Source organism: Ptychodera flava, chromosome 11, assembly GCF_041260155.1.
Source record: "Ptychodera flava strain L36383 chromosome 11, AS_Pfla_20210202, whole genome shotgun sequence".
Lineage (NCBI taxonomy): Eukaryota > Metazoa > Hemichordata > Enteropneusta > Ptychoderidae > Ptychodera > Ptychodera flava.
The window spans coordinates 17,528,560-17,548,420 of NC_091938.1; the positions used below are offsets into that span (position 1 = coordinate 17,528,560).

Genomic DNA, 19,861 nt, shown 5'->3' on the forward strand with positions numbered 1-19,861 from the left:
AGACACTTGCCTATGTTGTCGTATTTCATGTAAACTGTAATATTATTGGTCTCTATGTACATAACGACACGGTCAGAAAACGTTTTAAGTGTCTTAAATACACCGACTGATCCTTTGTCAACTCCTAGATTCTGAAACCAAATAGAGTTATTTCAGTCAGTACTGAGAGAAATATTGTTGTTGAGAAGTCATGCTATACCGGTGGTAAACACCTATTACCTGGTCATTAGGGCTATAGCGACCGTTTATTACCCCGAGGGACTGTCCTTACCAGAAACACATCGTTATTCCCCGAGGCCGTTTCCCCGAGGCCGTAGGCAGAGGGGTATAGGGATGTTTTTCTGGTAGAGGCATGGCCACGAGGGGTGATAAATAGGCGCTACAGCCCGAATAAAGACCAGGTTATAAGTGTTTTCTAACACGCTACATGCTCGTATTGTTTTAGGTTATAGTTTCAATATGTTTTGATAAATGCACTTCGACAATCCACTGTGAGAAGCTTACTTGGCGGTTTCTCCATAGTGGTAACAGTAGTACCAATTTCTTCACAAAAATATCCAAAGGATACCTAGCAACATCCTTGGTTGTACTTGAATGTTTGTCGTCGATGATCTGTTCAAGTTCCTACGCTGGTGGAATGGAAAATCTTGCTGTTTTAGAGGGAGGCTCGTCATCACCTTCCAATCACCCGCCATTGTTTCAAAGCTGCAGACGACACTGCGCGTTTGGCACGTGACCGGGCACATTCCCACATTTGACAAAAAACTATTTCCCTGGGGAAATAATCTTTCAAAAATACCCTCGATTCGGCGGGGACTAGACGTATCTATTTTCTAGTCACGTGACATATACTAGCGTTTCGCAACATGGAAATAGCAGGTCGCGTGTTATAATAAACACTACGGTAGATTCTGAATTATTTCATCGTCGTATCTGTTGTTCATGTCTCATTAATAGGTTTTTCACAATAACAGTAAATTTAATGTAAAGTGAGTGTGAAAGTCAATTATTTATTTTACCTCATGTATGGACTGCCAGTGGCTTTCTTTGTCCGCTCCCAAGAGAGCATTCGCTGCTTTGATTTCAGACTGGAGAAAGAAAAAAGGCAAGTTAGATAGGGAATAATTTGTGATCTTCAGTACCCTTTCAATTTTTTTTCTCCGTCAAATATTACGGATCAAATAAGACGAAGAAACAAAATAAAACTGGATGACGTATTTTTAACAAACCTGTAGGTATGCTGTTATGTCATTAGAGGGTCCCCCAATTACAAGCAAATTGGTCGCTTGCACTTGTTCAAGTATATCAATGGTAGCCAGTAAGTCGCCCCCGAACGTTACAGTTTGACCGTTAAGTACATCTGCGGTTTTTTCGATCAGTGAACGTGCTTGACTTTGTGATGTGATGTTGCTTATCTGTAAGGGAAATATGACATTGATTGAAATACAACCGACATCAATACTGTATTACAGTTCACTTTCTCCGGCCGGAGAATAGCCAACGAGGGGTCGTCGGGATAGTACTGCAACAGAGTATTGGCTCGAAGTTTTCAAAGATAATGCCGTTTATTTCTGATACATTTGGATGTTACATACTGACATGTGCTGTCTCTTCTTCGCCTGTATTTGTAAACACACACTTTTTTACACACTATTTGTTTTTATTTCAGAGTCCTTCGATACGCGCAGAATTGTTAGACATAACGCTTTGCTTTAGCATCGACCACTTTAATTCCCCACGACGACATCTGTACACTTCAAAATATATACATATATATATATATATATATATATATATATATATATATATATATATATATATATATATATATATATATATATATATATATATACAACACACATTCCAGTAACATTACCGCAAACACGATAGGTTGAACTTGCTATTCTCTTTTTAAATAATCTCTGGTAGTGACTCGGGTTCCTTTGTAAATTTTAGCGATTTTGTGATTATTTCATATTCTGACCCCTGAAATATGCTTTTTATTAGAGAAAACTGTGAGGTAACATTGTACTGGAAAATGTCTTAAATTTTAGTGAAAACACGGCCTTCTAACCACTGCGCGAGTTATTATTTTCTTTTTGTTTTAACGGTCCGGATTACTGTCAGCGTTATCGTTATACCTTGAGGAGATTATGTAAATTTTTACGCACCATGTTGCGCATGCGCGCACGTCTTCATAAGAGACGCTATCCAACATGGCTGATGACTGCCGGCAGTATAAGCAGTGTAGAAAACGCAAACGGGGGCCGAAGAAGCAAAATGGAAAGCTGATGGACGCGATGTTGTGTGTTGGCCGCTACAGCTAACACACAGCATCGTACACAGGGCTAGCGAGAGAGTTGCCGACATCGACGGTTATTTACGAAAAGTGAATAAAAGACTGGCATTTTTGGAAGCGATCGAGTAGCTGAGGTAGGCAGGGATACGACTTGGGCCCAAGAACGCTGAATTTCGACAGTAATTTGGCTTTTTACGTCAAGTCCCAAAATGGATTTGAAGTCACCGACCCTACGTACGGGTCTTTGCAGGGTTGTGGTGAGCGAGGCGATTAGCTGTAGCGGAACACATAGCATCGTACGCCGGGCTATAGATTACACTGCCGTCCAAAGAGAATCTATTTAATCTTCATTATAATATGCTTAGCTGGAATCCGGCAATCTGATTGGCTGGAGCCGGGGTTTATATTCTCAACAAGAAGACCTGCGCGCCGCGTAACATTTTTGAGCTCGCGCAAATTTCGAACGCCAACTTGAGAGCTCAACGCGCCATAATGTCGAACAAGTCTACGGCTTCAGATTGATTTTGTTTGTTAAATTTTAGTCTAGTGCAGCTTGACGAACCAACAAATGAAGAGTTTCTGTAAGGAGCGGAGGCTATGTAACAACAACATGATTTTTTAAAGTTTTTTGAGCGTTTTTTTAAGTAAAATTCTTCAAGTTCGATGTCTAATCGCGATATCGATGCGTTGCGTAACCGTATTTTATGAATTCAAATGTGCACGCGCGCGCGTTCTGAACGTTCTTTTTTAAAGTTTGATGACGCTGCGCGCTCCTGAACTCTCGTTCCAACTTCGACCCTAAATAACGAAATTGCGAACTTGTTTTTAACTTTAGCATATTATAATGAGGTTATAAACGGTGCGCTTGGGTATTTGGTTGCGGATATAAGACCTCTGGGGTGAAAATTAGCATATTTGGGTGAAATAATCACCTCGCTGCGCTCGGTGATTATTTCCCGCCAAATATGCTAATTTTCACCCCAGAGGTCTTATATCCGCAACCAAATACCCTCGCTTGCCGTTTATAACCTCTAATTGGAAAATATGGTTCTATAACAGCAGCCCATATCTTGGACAGTGTCTTGGACTTAGTTTGTCCATGGATGTAGGAAGCATGGTTTGTCCAATTTGTCAATCCGACACTGTTATGTCGGTCTAGAGCATAGCAACGTACGCGAAACGTCGCTTCACGATCGTTGCCTGTCAATTTCTATCTGTGGTCAAGAGAGTGTCGCTGGGTGTCGCGATATGTCGCCGTTTCAATTTTACAATGAGTGAATCTGTCGAGTATCGCCTCGGTCGTTTATTTTAAGTCATGAAGAATCGCTTTTACGTGTAACTGAAGTTGATTTTGGTTTCATACCCGAGGCCATAATAGTACATGTCACAGTGGAAAGCGAAATAGCGCACGAAAACCCGGTCATTTTTTATGGTAAGCAAAAGGACTTCAGCAGATCACATGTGAAAACCACAAAAACAAGTGCGACTTTCCCGCATTCCTTGAACTTCTCAACTACAGAAATTTTTAGAGCATCGAGAGTTGGTCGTCTCATCTCCGAAAGCAAGCAAGCAAGCAAGTGACGTCTTGTACTATAGGCACAAAAATCGGCACTAAAATGAACTGGGCAACCATTTCACACTTGGTACGTGCATAAATTACGGGCTGTGAGACCGGAAGTCGAGCGCTTGCGAGAGAGCGAGCGCGCGTCGTCGGCAGAACGCAGACCTGTAAACCATTCCGGCTGTATGATTTTTTTAAACTTTTCTCGTCTTGTAACCAGACTCTAACCGTTACCAAACAGTGTACAGTTAATATAATTATAGCTAGATACGTATTTGACAAACAGATTATGCCCTGAATTATCTCTCTAGTGTTTATCGTGTAAATAGTACCCACCGCTTACGCTGACCAGCCTCACGTTTCTACGCACAATTTTCATCATTTTTAGGCGAACTAATGTTTAGGACTTGTCAGAAATTCTCTAACCTGATGCCCAAAATTTAACCTAGACCCAGATCGAATAATTTTTTTTGAAACGCACAAAAATCCGACTTTTTTCGGCGATTTTGTGTGAAAAATGGGACGTTTACACAAATCGTCGATTTTCTCAGTTCCGATTTTTGCTATGTATGCGCACCTTCAAATGAGTGTAAGTCGGCGACGCGTGGGCGGATTTCCCCGATTCTTCGCATGCTAACACTTCATGAATAGACCTGAAAAACCGTGTCTTAGACTTTTGATAACCCCCCTGAAGTGACGATAACTTGACAAACGTGAACAAAAGCCGATAATTTATGCGAAAGCCGACAGTTCACACTTCGAAGGCTCACTGTGCAGAAACAAAAGCGAATTTCAAAAATCCAAAACACGGTTTTTCCCCTGTATATCCAGCTGTCTAGTGCCGTTAACAGATCACTTAGGGGTGCTGCCAATTCTTACTTATACTCTTTTATGTGAAAAAATTCAAAATCACACGTTTTTGACTTAAACAAACATACCAATGCATGTTTTGACAACTAAACAAAATTTTTACCTTCTTCAAATATAGACCTATTAGAAAATGTACCACATGTTGGGTGTGAGACCCTGTTTTCTATGTGAACTTTTGATTGAAAATATGTGTCAACCAAACTGAGTCACTACATTCATCAAATCAAACAGAATCAAATTACATGTGATGAAGAGAACTGTGTTACCTCGTCAGATATTTCATAGAGAATGTCTGATTTGCAGTATGTTGAATCAACTGGAAGCCATTTCCCATCTTCACCGCATGTTCGGATAGCAAGGCCTAATGTCAGAAAGAGTGCTTATAATAACAAATGTGTGTATTATGGCAATGCGGATGTAATTAATTATTTTACGAAAAGTTGTCGATGGTGGTACTTTTGTGCTATATACACAGCCCCGCCCACCCCTTCCGTTTACGAAAGTAACATCGACGGACCATGGCAGATCGATTCTAGCCCTGCGTACAGGTCTGGGTGTTCCCGGCATTATACGGCCTTCACCACAGCCCTGCAACGGTCCACAGAGATAACTGGGGACTCTGCAGCCAGATTCTAAATTGGCGATCTCCATTGATAAACAACTTGTCAAATACGTTGTGTTTCAGAAAACGAGCGGTTTTGGACATTAGGAGAAGTTAATCGCATCTTTCTGGGGTTGGTTAGGGGTAAAGGTAGGCAGGGAAAGGATTTTGCCCCGATAGAGCAGAATTTCGGCCAAAAAGACCGGATCGCAGAGTTTCCAGTTATCTCCATGGACCGTTGCAGGGCTATGGTGGAGGCCGTATAACGCCGGGACACACAGACCTGTACGCAGGGCTAATCGATTTCATGCTGAAACTAATAAGTAATGGATTATATTATTTCAACGGTGGTTTGCCTCCAGTAGATTTCACATCGTGTGTACAGTTGTATGTATATCAAGCATGATTTCATCGTTTATCACATGAACTGGCCCGAATCGCTACCTGTGTGACGTAGAACACGACTGATAAGAAATCCGAATTACCCCTGTTGTACATCATCAACCGGAACTTTTTTCGTTCATGGTACCGTTCATACATGCAGGAGTCGCGATACCGACAGAATTGTTGTGATCGATGCCGTGCTAGCTCTCACGACATTTTTACAAAATTGTGACCAGATAAGTCCAGATATGGAAACATAGTTCGAGTCGCTAAAACTATAGCTTTTCCCGAGAATCAAATAGAGATAACGTCGATCGTTTTATCGCTCAGTGACGTCGCGGCTACAGTCGAGTCGTGCAGGCTCAATGTGGACGTCGTACCTGGCGATCCCGGTTAAGGTAGTATGCGCCTCGAAAGTGAAAGACTTAAACTGTTGCTCAAACTTTCCTCAATGAAACTTTCAACCATTCTCTTACCAAATCAACAATAAAAATTAGGGGTCACCGTGCAAGATTTGGTACTAGCGAAACAAATTACCCGACATTTTGCGATATTTGGAATTCAAAATGGCCACCATTCCTGTGTTAACTCAATGGGAGAAAATTAAATTTTGTATTATCTAAAAACTAAGACGGTGAAAGTTTTTCTTTCGTCAAGAGGTTTACAATGAGCCCCCACAAATGGTAGATCAGAAAAGAATTGTGGAAATTTGAGTCCGACTATCTGTCCCTGAGGAGCGTTCAACCTTAACGCGGTTGCGATAAAACCGGAACCTACACCTCAACGTAATTTCAACTGAATAAATGAGTACAGTATAATCTTCGGGAAAGCGACATAGGAGGCACAAGCATAAAGTCATTCGACTAACAACGATAAATTTCCTTCATCACACAAAAATTCCGTAAATTCTCGCTCGGAATCAAACTTGCAGCGGCGTAAGGCTGTAGCGAAGACATAAGGCTGTCGAGCTGTGTGCAGCGCTGTGGAATCCGATGTACTTCGAAAGTTGACTCAGACAACACTCAAAACAGAGTTTCCGTCAAGTAACAAAATTAGGATGTATCCACGGGCGAGATATTTGTCACTGCAAACATCAAAGTCCGTAAGACGAAAACATTGACGACCGAGATCGGGATTGACAAGTTGACACCGGCAGAGACCGGTGACGGCAGCGTTGTGGGCACAAACATGCAATGAGGTACACCCTGTGTGTCATCGAACGGAATCTTTCGCGCTCGCCAAGGTCGTAAACTTGTGTTACATTTTGAAACTATAGTCGAGTCGTGCAGGCTCAATGTGGACGTCGTACCTGGCGATCCCGGTTAAGGTAGTAGGTAGTAGTAGTGGACAGATAGTCGGACTCAATTTCTACAATTCATCTCTGAGAATAAGAATTACTTTTTCGATCGTGTCGTTGCATTTACTTCATAAATCTATTTGTAAATATTCTAAATAACTCTGAATACTATAGCTATCCGTCGCTAGCACGGTGAAAGCTATGTCCGCCGATGGCCGACTTGCCTTGGCATCGGTACAGCGCGAGACAATGATTGACACGTTCACGTGACCGAATCCGTACGTCTGGTTGGTGGAGATACCATTCGATGTATCAAAATTTCAGCTTGATGGGATTTATGAATGAAAGTATCTCCTGGGTGACGGGCTGCTTTACTCTTTAAATGAAAGTAATCCGCGTAAGTAAAACACAAATCGCGACGAAATTCATGCAATTTGTTACGATAATTTTGATCCATCTACGTCAAAAGAAAAATAAGAAGACTGTTCATGTGATAAATATATAATCCCATGGTATTTTTCTCTGTTTGACGTCATCGTATACTCGTGTTTTTCGTGGAGCCGCACAACTTCTCGCCTTCGGCTCGACGTTGTACGACTCCGCGAAAAACACTCGTATACGATGATGTAAAACAGAGAAAAAACCATGGGATTATATATAAGAATAAAGCAATAATGTATCCCTTCCTGGCCTGTAGCTCTCTCCACCATAAAGTCAACTTACCGGTGATTTTGAGACAAAATTGAACGACAAGTAACCTTCTGCTTCATATTTATCATATGTTTCTAAGTTTGATTTGATTTGATGCGATTTGATGATTTTTTTGTACATCCATGTATGAATTTTATTGGTTCTTTCAACCTTCACAAGGCAGGACAAATGCTAGTATAACTGGATGTAACTTGAATGTGTTCCTGTGTTTGTGAAGTGACAATCAAACCCAAATCTCTTTCAGGAACGATGGTGTTTTTGTTTCTGGTAATATGGGTGGGCAGTGCCTGTGACCTAGTTACATTCACTTTTTCATGAAACGTGACCGTTCGTCCAGTCAACATAGGTTCAATATGTATCAAAAGAAAATCAGAAAATTTGCATATGGCATGGACACGTCGGTCGCTGTATTAAAAAGGTAGTTGTGAACACTGTACGTACCACGTGTACCATGAGGACAGCGCCGCCAATCAGTCGTACACAGTGCTTTCGTTTTTGGCCACCAAAGTCCCATACTATCCGTTTCTCTTGACACAAAACACTAGTGTCAGCTTGAAGAAGAAAAATAAGATAAAGGTTTTTAGTACAAGAATAATTAATTTTTTGATAATTCCTAGTTTCTGTGCTATGTGTGAAACCATGTCTTGTCTTGTATTGTATTGCTATTATAATGTATCATCCTCACTTCGAACTTGCTATTGATCCAACCCAACTATGAAAATCAATAGATATGTACAAATTGACGACATACACAAACGATGTACGCACCAATAACACAAAGGGATTCGTCATCATCGTTCCTGACATAGCGTAAAGAGACTGGTTTGCATGCACTATCCACTCTCCCGTAGTGCGGTACACATGACATGTGTGACTTCCGATGCTGTTTTCACAATACTCATTCCCGTTCATGACGTCACAGCTGTGGGTGTTTTCGGCGCATTCGTCAACATCTGAGGGAAGAGCACAGAGATAATGCCACGGCTGTGTCAGCTTGTGATATTGTTTATATAAATTCTTTGACAAGCGGGTCTTGGGTTTATGATGAGTGAAATATGAGTTAATCATGAGTAAATTGAAGTGCATCTATACATAAGACTCCTTAGCATTATGTCTACCTATGGAAACATAGTCGATGGGATAAATTTGTTTCTTTTTTAGAAATTTAACTTCTCAAATATAATCACCCATTTGTTGGTGATTGTTGTTTAAAAAGCAAATGTACAATGCTCATCTTTTAGAAATGTTTTCTTCGATTCATATAGCCATCTCAAAAAATCGTTGTTAATCATATCTGTATGTACAGGATATAGATCTTTGGACACAAGACACCTTGCGCTCTACGGCAATATAGAACAGTACCGCGGTTGCAGGCTGTCAAAATATTTGACTGCTAGAGGGCAGGTTCTTAACACAAATAAATCTAATAAGTTTAGAAAATGTGAAATAGCTTCACCCTTCAATTTCATTTCAGCTGTATTGATATGTTCAACCTCAAGAAAAATGTTGAACTGAAAAAACTGACAGTTTACGAAACATGGAAGCAACTCAAAATACTAAAATGAGTGGTGAATGCATTATAGTACTGTGCACAACGGAAATAGTCATGAGGGTACCGGACGTTTCAAAATATAGAGTGGTTGATGTACACACTAGGAAATGTCAGGTATAATTTCCAACTTATTTTAAGTCTCGCGTTCATTTACAGTTGCTACAAACGCGAGATTCTGGTCCATCCATGAAATGGAGTTACAAAGCGCCACAGGGACAAATCAAGAGACTCAAAATCTTACGATCGTTCATGACACTTTATGCGGTCTCATTTTGAAACTTGATATGAAGGGAGGGACGTTGTCTTGCAAAATTGAAATGCCATTGTTTTCCTAAACAAGGACAATTGTTTAGTGGAAGGAACACAGTGAATCAATAATGTATTTACAGGTGGATAAATTATGATGGGACCCTTATTTTGAATATTGCATCGCCATGGAAACAGTAAAAGTTCCCTTGAGCAATTCAACATATAAGCTAAATTCTCGAGCTTTTGAATCCCAACCGATCGAACATGACACTGAATGAACAAACTATTGACGAACGAAGCGGAACTCCGTTTTTGTTTTAGAATATTGATATCGTCAATCTTAAGGATTCAAACGAAGTGGAATTCACAGATCACACATTTGTCCGGCCTCAGAGTTTTCAATTGCGTCCACATGCACGGGGCTCAAATAAATTTTACATTTCTACTTTATGTAAAACCTCTATCAAATATAATTTGTTTTCACAATGACATATTTCTCTCAAGGATCACAACAACTACTGTCACGGTGTGAAGAGCGCTACAGCTGAGTGATAATGCAAATAAAAGCCACTTTGCCTGATTAGGAAGCATGCGCAGTAAGACAATTGGAAAATTAATTGGCAGAAAAGAAAGTGCACTTCATACTTAATAAAGTCATTTTAAGGGCGAACCTCTCTTGAAGTGGAGTCAATATATGCGTTACATTGTGCGTTGAATTTATGATTAAATTTTTATTATGTATATTTAAGAAGATGCACTTCAGAGGGTGACAGTTCCAGCTAGCGGCTTTTGATTTTACCATCTTCCTCCAGTTCCCCCATGGTCTATCTCTTGGCACCGTCTATATTTACCATCAACATTATCATACACTCACCAACACATGTAGGCATCGTTCCAATAAGTTCTCCATCGTCACATGTGACAGGTCGGTCCTCGTCCGTTTTCCATCCACTTCGACAGGCAGGTTTCATCGTCTTTCCGTGCTGAAGACTACCGTTCCATACGCTGTTTGTACCCCTGATATACACAGAACACGCTCCTACAAAAAATACACAAAATTACTTTAAGGTAGTTCGCATCTCAAAAAGGAAGACAAAGTTTTACTGCAGCTTCCTAAATGAAACCTTCAACCATCATGAGGGAAAATGCGGAGAGAGTTTGACCGGTTAAGAAGGGCTTGACTACCCAGTTTCTGCGTAGTGAAGCGTCATTACGTATTCATGGTGACCTCTGGCCAGCTGTCAATATCTTTGGGGGCTTTTGTCTTTTGGCCTGCTTTGCATATGCGTCGTTGGACACGACCTGCCAATCACCCAGGTAGTCAATTAAACTATTAATTGACTGTTTACCGACCCAATTAACACTATCCAGCAGTATCAGTCATATTTTAATCGCGTGGCCCGGGTGGGCACAACGTAGGAACGCGTGTATTTCTATGTGTACGTTTCACTTATGGTGTTGTTTGTACCATGGAGGTAGGAATGTTTGTACCATCGTGCGTTTGAAGTAAGCTTACTTGTTTCACCTACAGCATTACCTTCAAGGTGACAGGCTTACTATTAATGTTCAGTATCATTGCACCGAGTTCTGCCCACGGTGAAAACCACCTGTTTTGCGACGGTCCCTCTGTGGAGGGACCGTGGTTTTGCCTACTAATTACTGCCCGTCCTGAATGTAGCCTATCTATAGCTACAGTAATCAGTCAATATATAATACCCCGCGCCTTATAATTTTTATATAAACCACAGTCTCTCTATCCACGAGGGACTGTGTATAAACTTATAAAATCATAGTCCGTGCCGTAAAATTGTTGACTTTCGATGCGATATACAGGTTGATCGTTGAATCGCACCGGCGCATCCATATTTACTTGCCCCATAAGTTTACTACTCTGTAAAGGGTGGGTAGATGGAATTCCTGGGCCAAAAATGAACACCGGGGCGAAACTTTTTTTGAACCCATGTGAAAACATAAATCATTTATCAGTTTTGATATATACTCCTAAATTGTAAGTTTGATCATGGAGGTACCTCCATGGTTTGATCAAAATCGAGACCACATTCAAGGGCTATGCAGGCTGTCCATGTACGCACACACAGTGACAAGAAGGCGGCAAACACCTACTTACCAAGCACATCGAATCGGCGAAAAGAAGCATAAAAAAGCTATAGGCTCATCGCCAAAACAAACGCGCCAAGCGCTAACAAAAACCCATACCAAGCGGCCCTTTTCAGGGCCACCAAACACTCCAAAAAGAGAACTACCAAAAAAAACAACATAAAATGACATAGAACACACAAACACTTAAAAGAAATAACAAAAATCGTACACATAAAATAACGTGACAGAAAAAATGGCCGTGGAAATAAATCAGCTATTTCCAAAGAAAAGCCGACAACAACATGAAATTCAACAACAACCTATCATCGCTCAAACTATGAAACTCCGAAAAATAGTACTAGGCAAAGGCCTTAAAATTAATTCGGACGCCAACAAAACCAAACAGAATAAAACCACCTCAGGATTTCAACAAATAAAGTCGTAAAATGTGACTACGCTACATCGTGAGACACAAACAATCGCAACAACACAAATTCAAAGAAAAGTCAAATTGGGCTCCACAAACAACAAACACCAAAAACTTGAAAGCTATCTGAAGCTGCTAAACTCGCACTTCTAGAGATACCCTTTCAAACAAGGAAACAAAACATGTCGCGTGCTAAAAGAATCGCGATAAACCACTTGCAAACAATAGACAAATTTCGGGAAAAAAAACCCTCGACAAGGGTCGGGTTTTCGTCATTGTCAACACAAACGATTACGTACTCGAATGCGAAAGGCAATTACGCAACACTCAGTATTATCACAGAGAAATATAAACAGAGTGGCAACACTTGCATGCCTTTTGTTCCATTGTCGTCTCGGTAGACTATTGGCTTTTCATATTAAAATGAGCTTCAAAGGTGTTAAACTTTTTGGAGGCCTTGTTTGTGGTTGATAATTACACGAGATTATGCAAAAATACCACGAGATGGCATCGTACTGCCAGTCGCGTAGCAACCATAGTTACTTTGTGAGCTCTCAGGCCAGAAACACTGCTTCACGCCAATCAAAACATAACACGCCAGCAGTTTCATAAACATGTCCTTCCTTGACGCACGTGTAAAAGACGGTATGACTGACCGTACACCATTGAGTAAAACCAGACAGTATCGATAAAAGACTTTCAAATTTGGTTCAAACACACTCATTATATATTCATAAAAATATGAGAGGAATTTTTTAAAACGGTAAAACTCATTTTCCTGAAGCTCAAAACACTCCCGTTTTCGCCAGCACGTCAATTCTGCTCAGCACCACACGACAACAACAACACAAACTTTGCCGAACATACTTTCGCTTAACAATTGGCGAAAAATCCGAAAATTACCGAAGGATTCATGGTCGGCCGTCTTCGGAAAAGAGAGGCGAGAGCAACTGAGGCGAGGCGAACATGGATGGGTTACGTAACCGCTTCACGCCTTAAACAATACCCGTTGCCACTCTATCTATCTTTCTCTATGGTATTATACACAACAAGCCAGAACAAACAGTAAACAAAGTAAACGAACTATGAATCAAAATGTACGAGAACAAGCACATCAACCAGGATACTTGTGAGTATCTTGATCCAATAAACATAAAATCCGTACCCCCAGTGGTACTTATTGCCTAAAAATTCACAAACCTCCGCAAAAATCTAAAAGACACACCAGTCAAAACAAAATTTACCGAAGTAAAGAAACATAGAACAAACAAACCGAACCACCAAACGGACTCACAACGTGACCAAAAATTAATATACTTGCCTCGCTAATCGAAAAGCAAGACCACTAAAATGCATTAAAATAAATTTTCACAAACACAAACTAAGGAAAGAATCTACACCGCGACTGATGAGAAACCACACTCGGGTTTCGAAACGCAAGCGTCAAAGGGCGACTCTATCAACTTTTGTAACAACATAGGTCCGGCTGCGTCTCGCCATAAGCTTTCCCCACACAAACAAAACATTACCGTACACACTAATCCAAACTTCTCTACAAATATCAAAAGCGAAACAAACATTTTTATTAACACACACAATCGGATAAGAATGTAGGAACACATTTTCGAAACGAATCAAACACAAACTCGACACAAAAACATTTAGGATAGTTAGATGGGGAGCCTCTTTCACATTTTTTACATCTCGCTATACTGTCTATGATTCTAAAAATAAAGTCATCTGCCACTTTTTCTGTATACGCGGTTTGGCAAAACTCATCTCTTCAATCGAAAGTCGGGCGAGTTCATGGTTCTTTACGTCGAGCTTAAGGAATGTAGTTATATTCGCGATGTTTTATTCGAAAATTATTTATTTCTTTAAGGGCAAATGCACGTAATTCATGCTGTTGGAAATACTGGCCGCTCATAAACAAGACAATAAACTCGATATCTGTGCATCTTTACTTTTATTGTCAAAGTACCATCGACACCCAAAAAAACCCAAATGGTTCAGTCCACGCGTGGGTTCAGTCCAGGTATTTGCAACGCCAGTCACCTAGGCGACGGTAATCCGCACCACTTATCACCATCGGGAAGGTACTCCTCCCCCTATACCACTGGCGATCCCACCCTCAAGGCACTGCGTCATTCGACCAAGCATTGTTATTGTAATTTCCTGCATAAAATTAACAGCGAGGTCAACATGATTCTATTTCAAAATCAAGACTAAAATCATTGGTCACGTTGCAAAGTTTGGTACTAGAGAAACAAATCACCTAACAAATGCATTTACCGACACTTGAAATTCAAAATGGCGGCCATCTCAGTGTTATATCTGTGTTACAACTTTTATATTTTAACAAAAGTAAGCCTGTGAAAACTTTAGATACTCATGAGCTAAAAATGAGCTATTCAAGTGGTCGATCAAGAGGATATTGTAACAGTTTGTCTGCATATCTGTCCCCTAGGCGCATTCTACCTTAAAAACAAGAAATAATTTGCCAGTAGTCAATAACATTATACAGAATGATGTCACGTGACGTAATGTGGGATTTCGTTAGAGCTTGTTTTTTTTTGTCTTGACTACTTTAATAAGAGAATACCCGCGAGCATTATCTTGTTTTGATTTTTCCGTATTCGCTCGCATACTGTGACTCTGTTAATTTTACTTAAATATCATGATATTATTAATTGTTTGGATTATGTTTTTGCCATTTATGTGGAAATCTTAAAATGGGGATATCTATGATATCCAATTCGAACTCAAGGGAAAAAGACACGCAGCTCATACATCAAAATGCGGTGACCAGATGCCCTAAAAGTGACAAAATTGTCTCCATTGTCATAATGGTAGTCTTTGCCGTGTTAATATAAGGTAACAAAGAGTTTATTGCTGAAAATGAAAAGTTAATGTTTATGGATATGCGATTTAATTTCCCTGATACTTAAATATACATGTCGGGTAAGACAAGAAGGCGGGCAATTTAATCATCATCCATATCCGTGTGTCAAATGTTATCGCTTGCATTATTATCTATCCGTATCAAAACTCTTATTTCTTATTGCCGATAATTGTAACTGCCAATACCTTGAACAGTCACTGAGAAGGAGCAGGAGATATGATTAGCCGACGGATCGTGAAACGTATACGTCACTTCCGTTGTGCCCTTTGGGAAGCACGCCCCCGGTGAAGCTGTGCTGTTCATGACGACTTGATTGGAATTGTCACGTGAGGTAGGTTCTTCCCACGAGACGTTCATACAAGGTGTCTGATAATGAGGTATCTTCACTTCCTTGTCGCAGCAAGAAGATGTGATCTCTGGACTCTCTCGGTCTAAATTTTAAAACAATTAAAAATGGAATCGTCCGTCTGAAGATAACACAGAATGGCAATATTAATTCGTTCAGCTCCGTTAACCAGATGCTTAATTTGACAATGTGTGCTGCGTTTGATAATATTTTCATTATGTCTGTTCAATACATAAGTATCGCAGAGACAATTAATGAAATTGTGTTTTTATAGAAATATAAAATGTTGTTGAATGGCATTGTTGTGAATAAACGAAAGTGCATAAGAAATGCAATACACGTGTTGTAGACCTGGCTCATATTTGAATACAAAATTCTTGATGAAGTCGTTTCATGTTTCGTTGAAAAGGAAAATTGGTTTGTTTCGCAAAAAATCACACCATATTGTAGTCTGTTCTACTGTCATAATCAAACTCGGTTACAGTAAAAAGAGCAACAATGTGCCTCAGAGAAAATTGCTCACATAAAGTCTACGGTATTTGCACATGTCTGTGCTATCGTTGTATATTTATGTTTAAAGGCGGTAAGAGTAAGATGACGTGAGAAAGTAAGTTGAAGCTACGGACATGCAGAGTGAAAGAATGTTGCTGCAGGGTTTCTATACCAATTTGGTGTGTTGCTCTTCCACAAGACAGACACAGAGACAGATAGACAGACACAGAGACAGATAGATAGACAGACAGACAAGGGCTTTGAAGACATTGAGCTGTCGACACAGGTACAGAAAATGACACATAAAGTGACAGATACATTGATAGACGTTGTAAGGGGCAGGATGAGACACAGAGATAGAAAAAGAGACATGTGCAAAAATGAATTTTTACTGCACCTTCTATAGTCACTTCAAAAGCGCAGCTGGAATTGCCATAGGTGCATTGTACACTGGTAACACCGATCGGAAATAGGTCACCGGGGTTGTAGTTACAATTGACTGGAACATCTTCATCGTTAGAACTCGGCGGATCCCACCATACTATGCCTACATTGCACCTGGGCAAAGTTTGGTTGTGGAGATCGTGGTAGTAAGCGCAGTCGTTCACGAATTCTGCATTAATATAGGGCATTTGTGTCATATCAAGGAATCGCAAACTCTTATAACCGTCCTATAAATGATTAACAGGAAATGTAAAGATATGCATTGATCCAATCCAAATTTCAAATTGTCTTAATGCGTAACCATCTTCTATGAGTAGATATCAATTCTTTGAAGTTAGAAATTCAGAACAACAGTGTCTAAAAATTTACGACACACATATTATAACATTGTTAAATAGATAGATAGATAGATAGATAGATAGATAGATAGATAGATAGATAGATAGATAGATAGATATGTCTACAATATGACATTGTTGTCTTCAGCATGTGAGCAAAAGATATGTAATAAATGCAAGAATTATAGTTAGATGTGATATGCGATGTTCAGAAAACTGTTTAAAACCCTCTATGTTCAGTAACAAGTATTTGTTCTGCCAACGAACCGTATCATCAGTTCAGGATTGTAAAGACACAGAAAAGCTTATTGAATCTGAAAATGCAATCGTTCTACAAGAGGTTCACCTGCATATATTTCAATTTCACAGATATCGTCCGAAGATACTTCGACGTATTGTGCAGTTCCATTGGCGCAGCAATACACCGCTTCGAGTTGATTGGAACCCCTTTCGAATTGTGTCCATTCAACGCACATCTTCCGTTTGGTCATAGGCTCGGTAAACTCTAAGGCTATCGCTGGAAAAGCCACAAGAAAGTTCTGATCATTGGTTGGTACAATTATGTGCCATAATCTTCTAGATGCCCGAGTACCGCATTTTATTTGCAATAAAGTAAGTCAATGTCGCCCATAACATGATATACAGTATTAAACTTTTCAACTCAGCTAGTACATAACATTGAGTAGAATGCATTGTTATTGTTGACCAGTGAATTCTGGTCCGGACTAGAATTCAAATGTATACAATGACAACGCATTTTACACGTATAGATGCTGTGCTAGTAGTAGTTTTGTTTATTATAGTGACATGATGTTTTCCCTCCCAGCCCAATGGGCTTATATGTCACCTAATATCAAAATAAATATACAGTACAAAGAAAGACGGTGCACAATAACAAATACATTGTTTTCTGTGAAAAAAATGATAATATTTAGCTGTTTCTATATAAGACATCTTTTCTTTTCAGAAAAGCCTTTTCTATGTATTTTGCCGTATTTCGAATATTTACTGGGTTTGTCAATAAATATACCAATTTCTGGTTTGACGACAGATTGTTGTATTCGACATTATCAAAATTAATGAACATATTCCTTGTATCATCATAAAGATTGCAATGCAGAAGGAAATGGGTTTCGTTTTCTATAGCTCCTTGGTCACAAAATATACAAAGTCTATCATTCGTTGCTTAGCCTCTATATCGGCCTGTTTCTATACGTAGAGGTAATACACCCGATCGAAACTGCGCTAAAAAGGACCGCTGGCTTCGAGAAAGATTCATGGAAAGTTAACGTAAAATTCGGTTCGGTAAACATTTTTGAAAAGAATGTATGTACGTAATTTTGTTTTGTCTCTAGCAGTTTGAGCCCATATTAATTCCTGTTGGAAACGCAGACGCTGCTTTAATATAGAGAGGTTTATAGGCAAAAACATATCAAAATATGTGTCAAGATTAACGTCGTCGTCAAATATTTTACAAATCTCTGAGGACCAGTTACTATAATTAAGTGCAAAATCCCATAGAAATATTTTCTTTGTTAATCGACTCTCATCTAATTGAATAAGATGGTTCCAATATCTGATCATACATACATGTCTACGAACCCTGCAAGAATCCCAGCCAGTATCCCCTGTAATTGCGTGAATTGGCGTGAATCGGTGAACAGCAAGGAAAAAGCGAAGTGCCCTATTTTGTATCATATCACACTTGTCGTGTTTACCATATCCCCATACCCCAGAACAATAATCAAGTATAGGAGACACACACGAATCATACAATTTTGTATAGGTACTAAAGCCCATATTTTTCAGTGTTTTAAACTTGCGATTTACAGCTCCAAGGGCTCTACCCGCCGATTCAGCAAGATTCGCAGACGTAATAGAAAAATCTAGAAATTCGTTTAAAATAACCCCAAGATATTTATATCTATCAACATAATGTAAAACATTTCTACCTATATGAAACTGATAATCACTTCGTGGAGATGTATCCTTACGAAAATGAACAACTTTAGACTTTAGATTATTAACAATTAGTCTCCATTTCGAACACCATTCGTTTACTCGATCAAGCATTGTGCTAACAAGCGACTCGGAAATAGTTGGTGTTTAAACATATTTTGGGGAAGAACAAGAACTTCATCAACAACATTCCACTGTACACAACGCGTCGAATGGACGAGATTTGTGCAATTCTATATCAATATACCCTAGGAAGAAAAATGGTAATGATTTTTTTATGTATTGGATAAAAATATGGACGCGACAGTTATTGATCTTTCTACGAGAAAGCCACGGACATTTGTCAAACTGATAATCTTTAGAGGCTGCACGACGGCGGGCTGTCCTCACTTCGAAAAAATCGTGAACATTTTGGTTCATACTTGCTTATTAAAACTTTGAAATGTTCTATTTCATATCAACAACAACATTTTTATTGCAAATAATTGATATTCAAAATGACTGCCATTATCTTATGAAATCTATGGAAAAATGATCTTTTCCAGACGACGAGAACTAAATTCATTACTTTCGTTTCGTGGACCGTTCAAGTAAAGCAAGGATCTCGGACTACTTTTTGTCATATACAAATTCAGATTGAAAAAGTACAATTTCTATGCTTTCTAGCAAATTTTGGAATTTTTGACTCGAATCTCGGAGATTAAAACACCTCCATCCCGATAACATTACCTTCAAAGGCACAGTTCGATGATAATTTACAAAAGGAAACAATTTTTTGGCACATTTTAGAAGTCGAATAAGGGCAGAGATTGTCACCTAAGCCTTACTAGACCCCTCTGCTCGAATTGTTACACGCACTCATAACAACAACAACAACAACAACAACAACAACAACAACAACAATAATAATAATAATAATAATAATAATAATAATATTAATAATAATAATAATTTAACAACACCTACGACGGTTTCTCGAGTGGATTGAAACAAAGTGTATGATATGAAAACCGCCAAGATCCAACGTCAAGTGAAATCGTTCGTCTTGGTTTGCTGATACACAAGTATGTAGATCACTATCCAAAAGGGTGATCATAGCTTGTCCGTTCATCGTAATCCTCGCTGGTGTTTTTTTCGTGAACCCTGATTACGATTGAAATCAGAGTGAATATCTTTTTAACAGTAGATATTTTAATCAGATTAAAATAAAGACAGATAATAATACGTCAAAGACACAGAAGGGTACAACAAAAATGTACAGATAAGAAGCGCATTGTTGATCGCAATTATGGGTGGCGGCTTCACAGTTTCAAGGAAGAGGTGACAAAG

At 39.3% G+C, this 19,861-nt stretch overlaps 1 protein-coding gene and 1 long non-coding RNA gene across 2 annotated transcripts in view; both read right to left on the minus strand.

The window, feature by feature from the left end:
* The window catches only part of LOC139143694 (uncharacterized), a 231,820-nt gene that overhangs the window by 16,271 nt on the left and 195,688 nt on the right, over nucleotides 1–19,861 (minus strand). The gene's annotated exons all lie outside the window — the stretch shown is intronic.
* On the minus strand, nucleotides 17–19,664 carry LOC139143691 (uncharacterized). Its single transcript, XM_070714210.1, has 11 exons — nucleotides 19,499–19,664; nucleotides 16,920–17,090; nucleotides 16,189–16,404; nucleotides 15,139–15,384; nucleotides 10,399–10,563; nucleotides 8,492–8,676; nucleotides 8,165–8,274; nucleotides 4,997–5,091; nucleotides 1,230–1,415; nucleotides 1,020–1,088; nucleotides 17–131 (listed from the first exon to the last, which is right to left on the minus strand). The coding sequence occupies exons 1-7, from the start codon at nucleotides 19,641–19,643 to the stop codon at nucleotides 8,239–8,241; spliced, it is 1,164 nt and encodes a 387-aa protein (XP_070570311.1). The 5' UTR covers nucleotides 19,644–19,664; the 3' UTR covers nucleotides 17–131; nucleotides 1,020–1,088; nucleotides 1,230–1,415; nucleotides 4,997–5,091; nucleotides 8,165–8,238.

Excerpts from the sequence above, each read along its gene's own strand:
- LOC139143691 (XM_070714210.1), bottom strand. The coding sequence starts at position 19,643 with ATGAACGGACAAGCTATGATCACCCTTTTGGATAGTGATCTACATACT. Across the intron at positions 10,564-15,138 it reads CTTCTCAGTGACTGTTCAAG|GAGCGTGTTCTGTGTATATC; the intron begins GTATTGGCAGTT and ends TATTTTTTGTAG. Across the intron at positions 8,677-10,398 it reads AACGATGCCTACATGTGTTG|ATGTTGACGAATGCGCCGAA; the intron begins GTGAGTGTATGA and ends CTCTTCCCTCAG.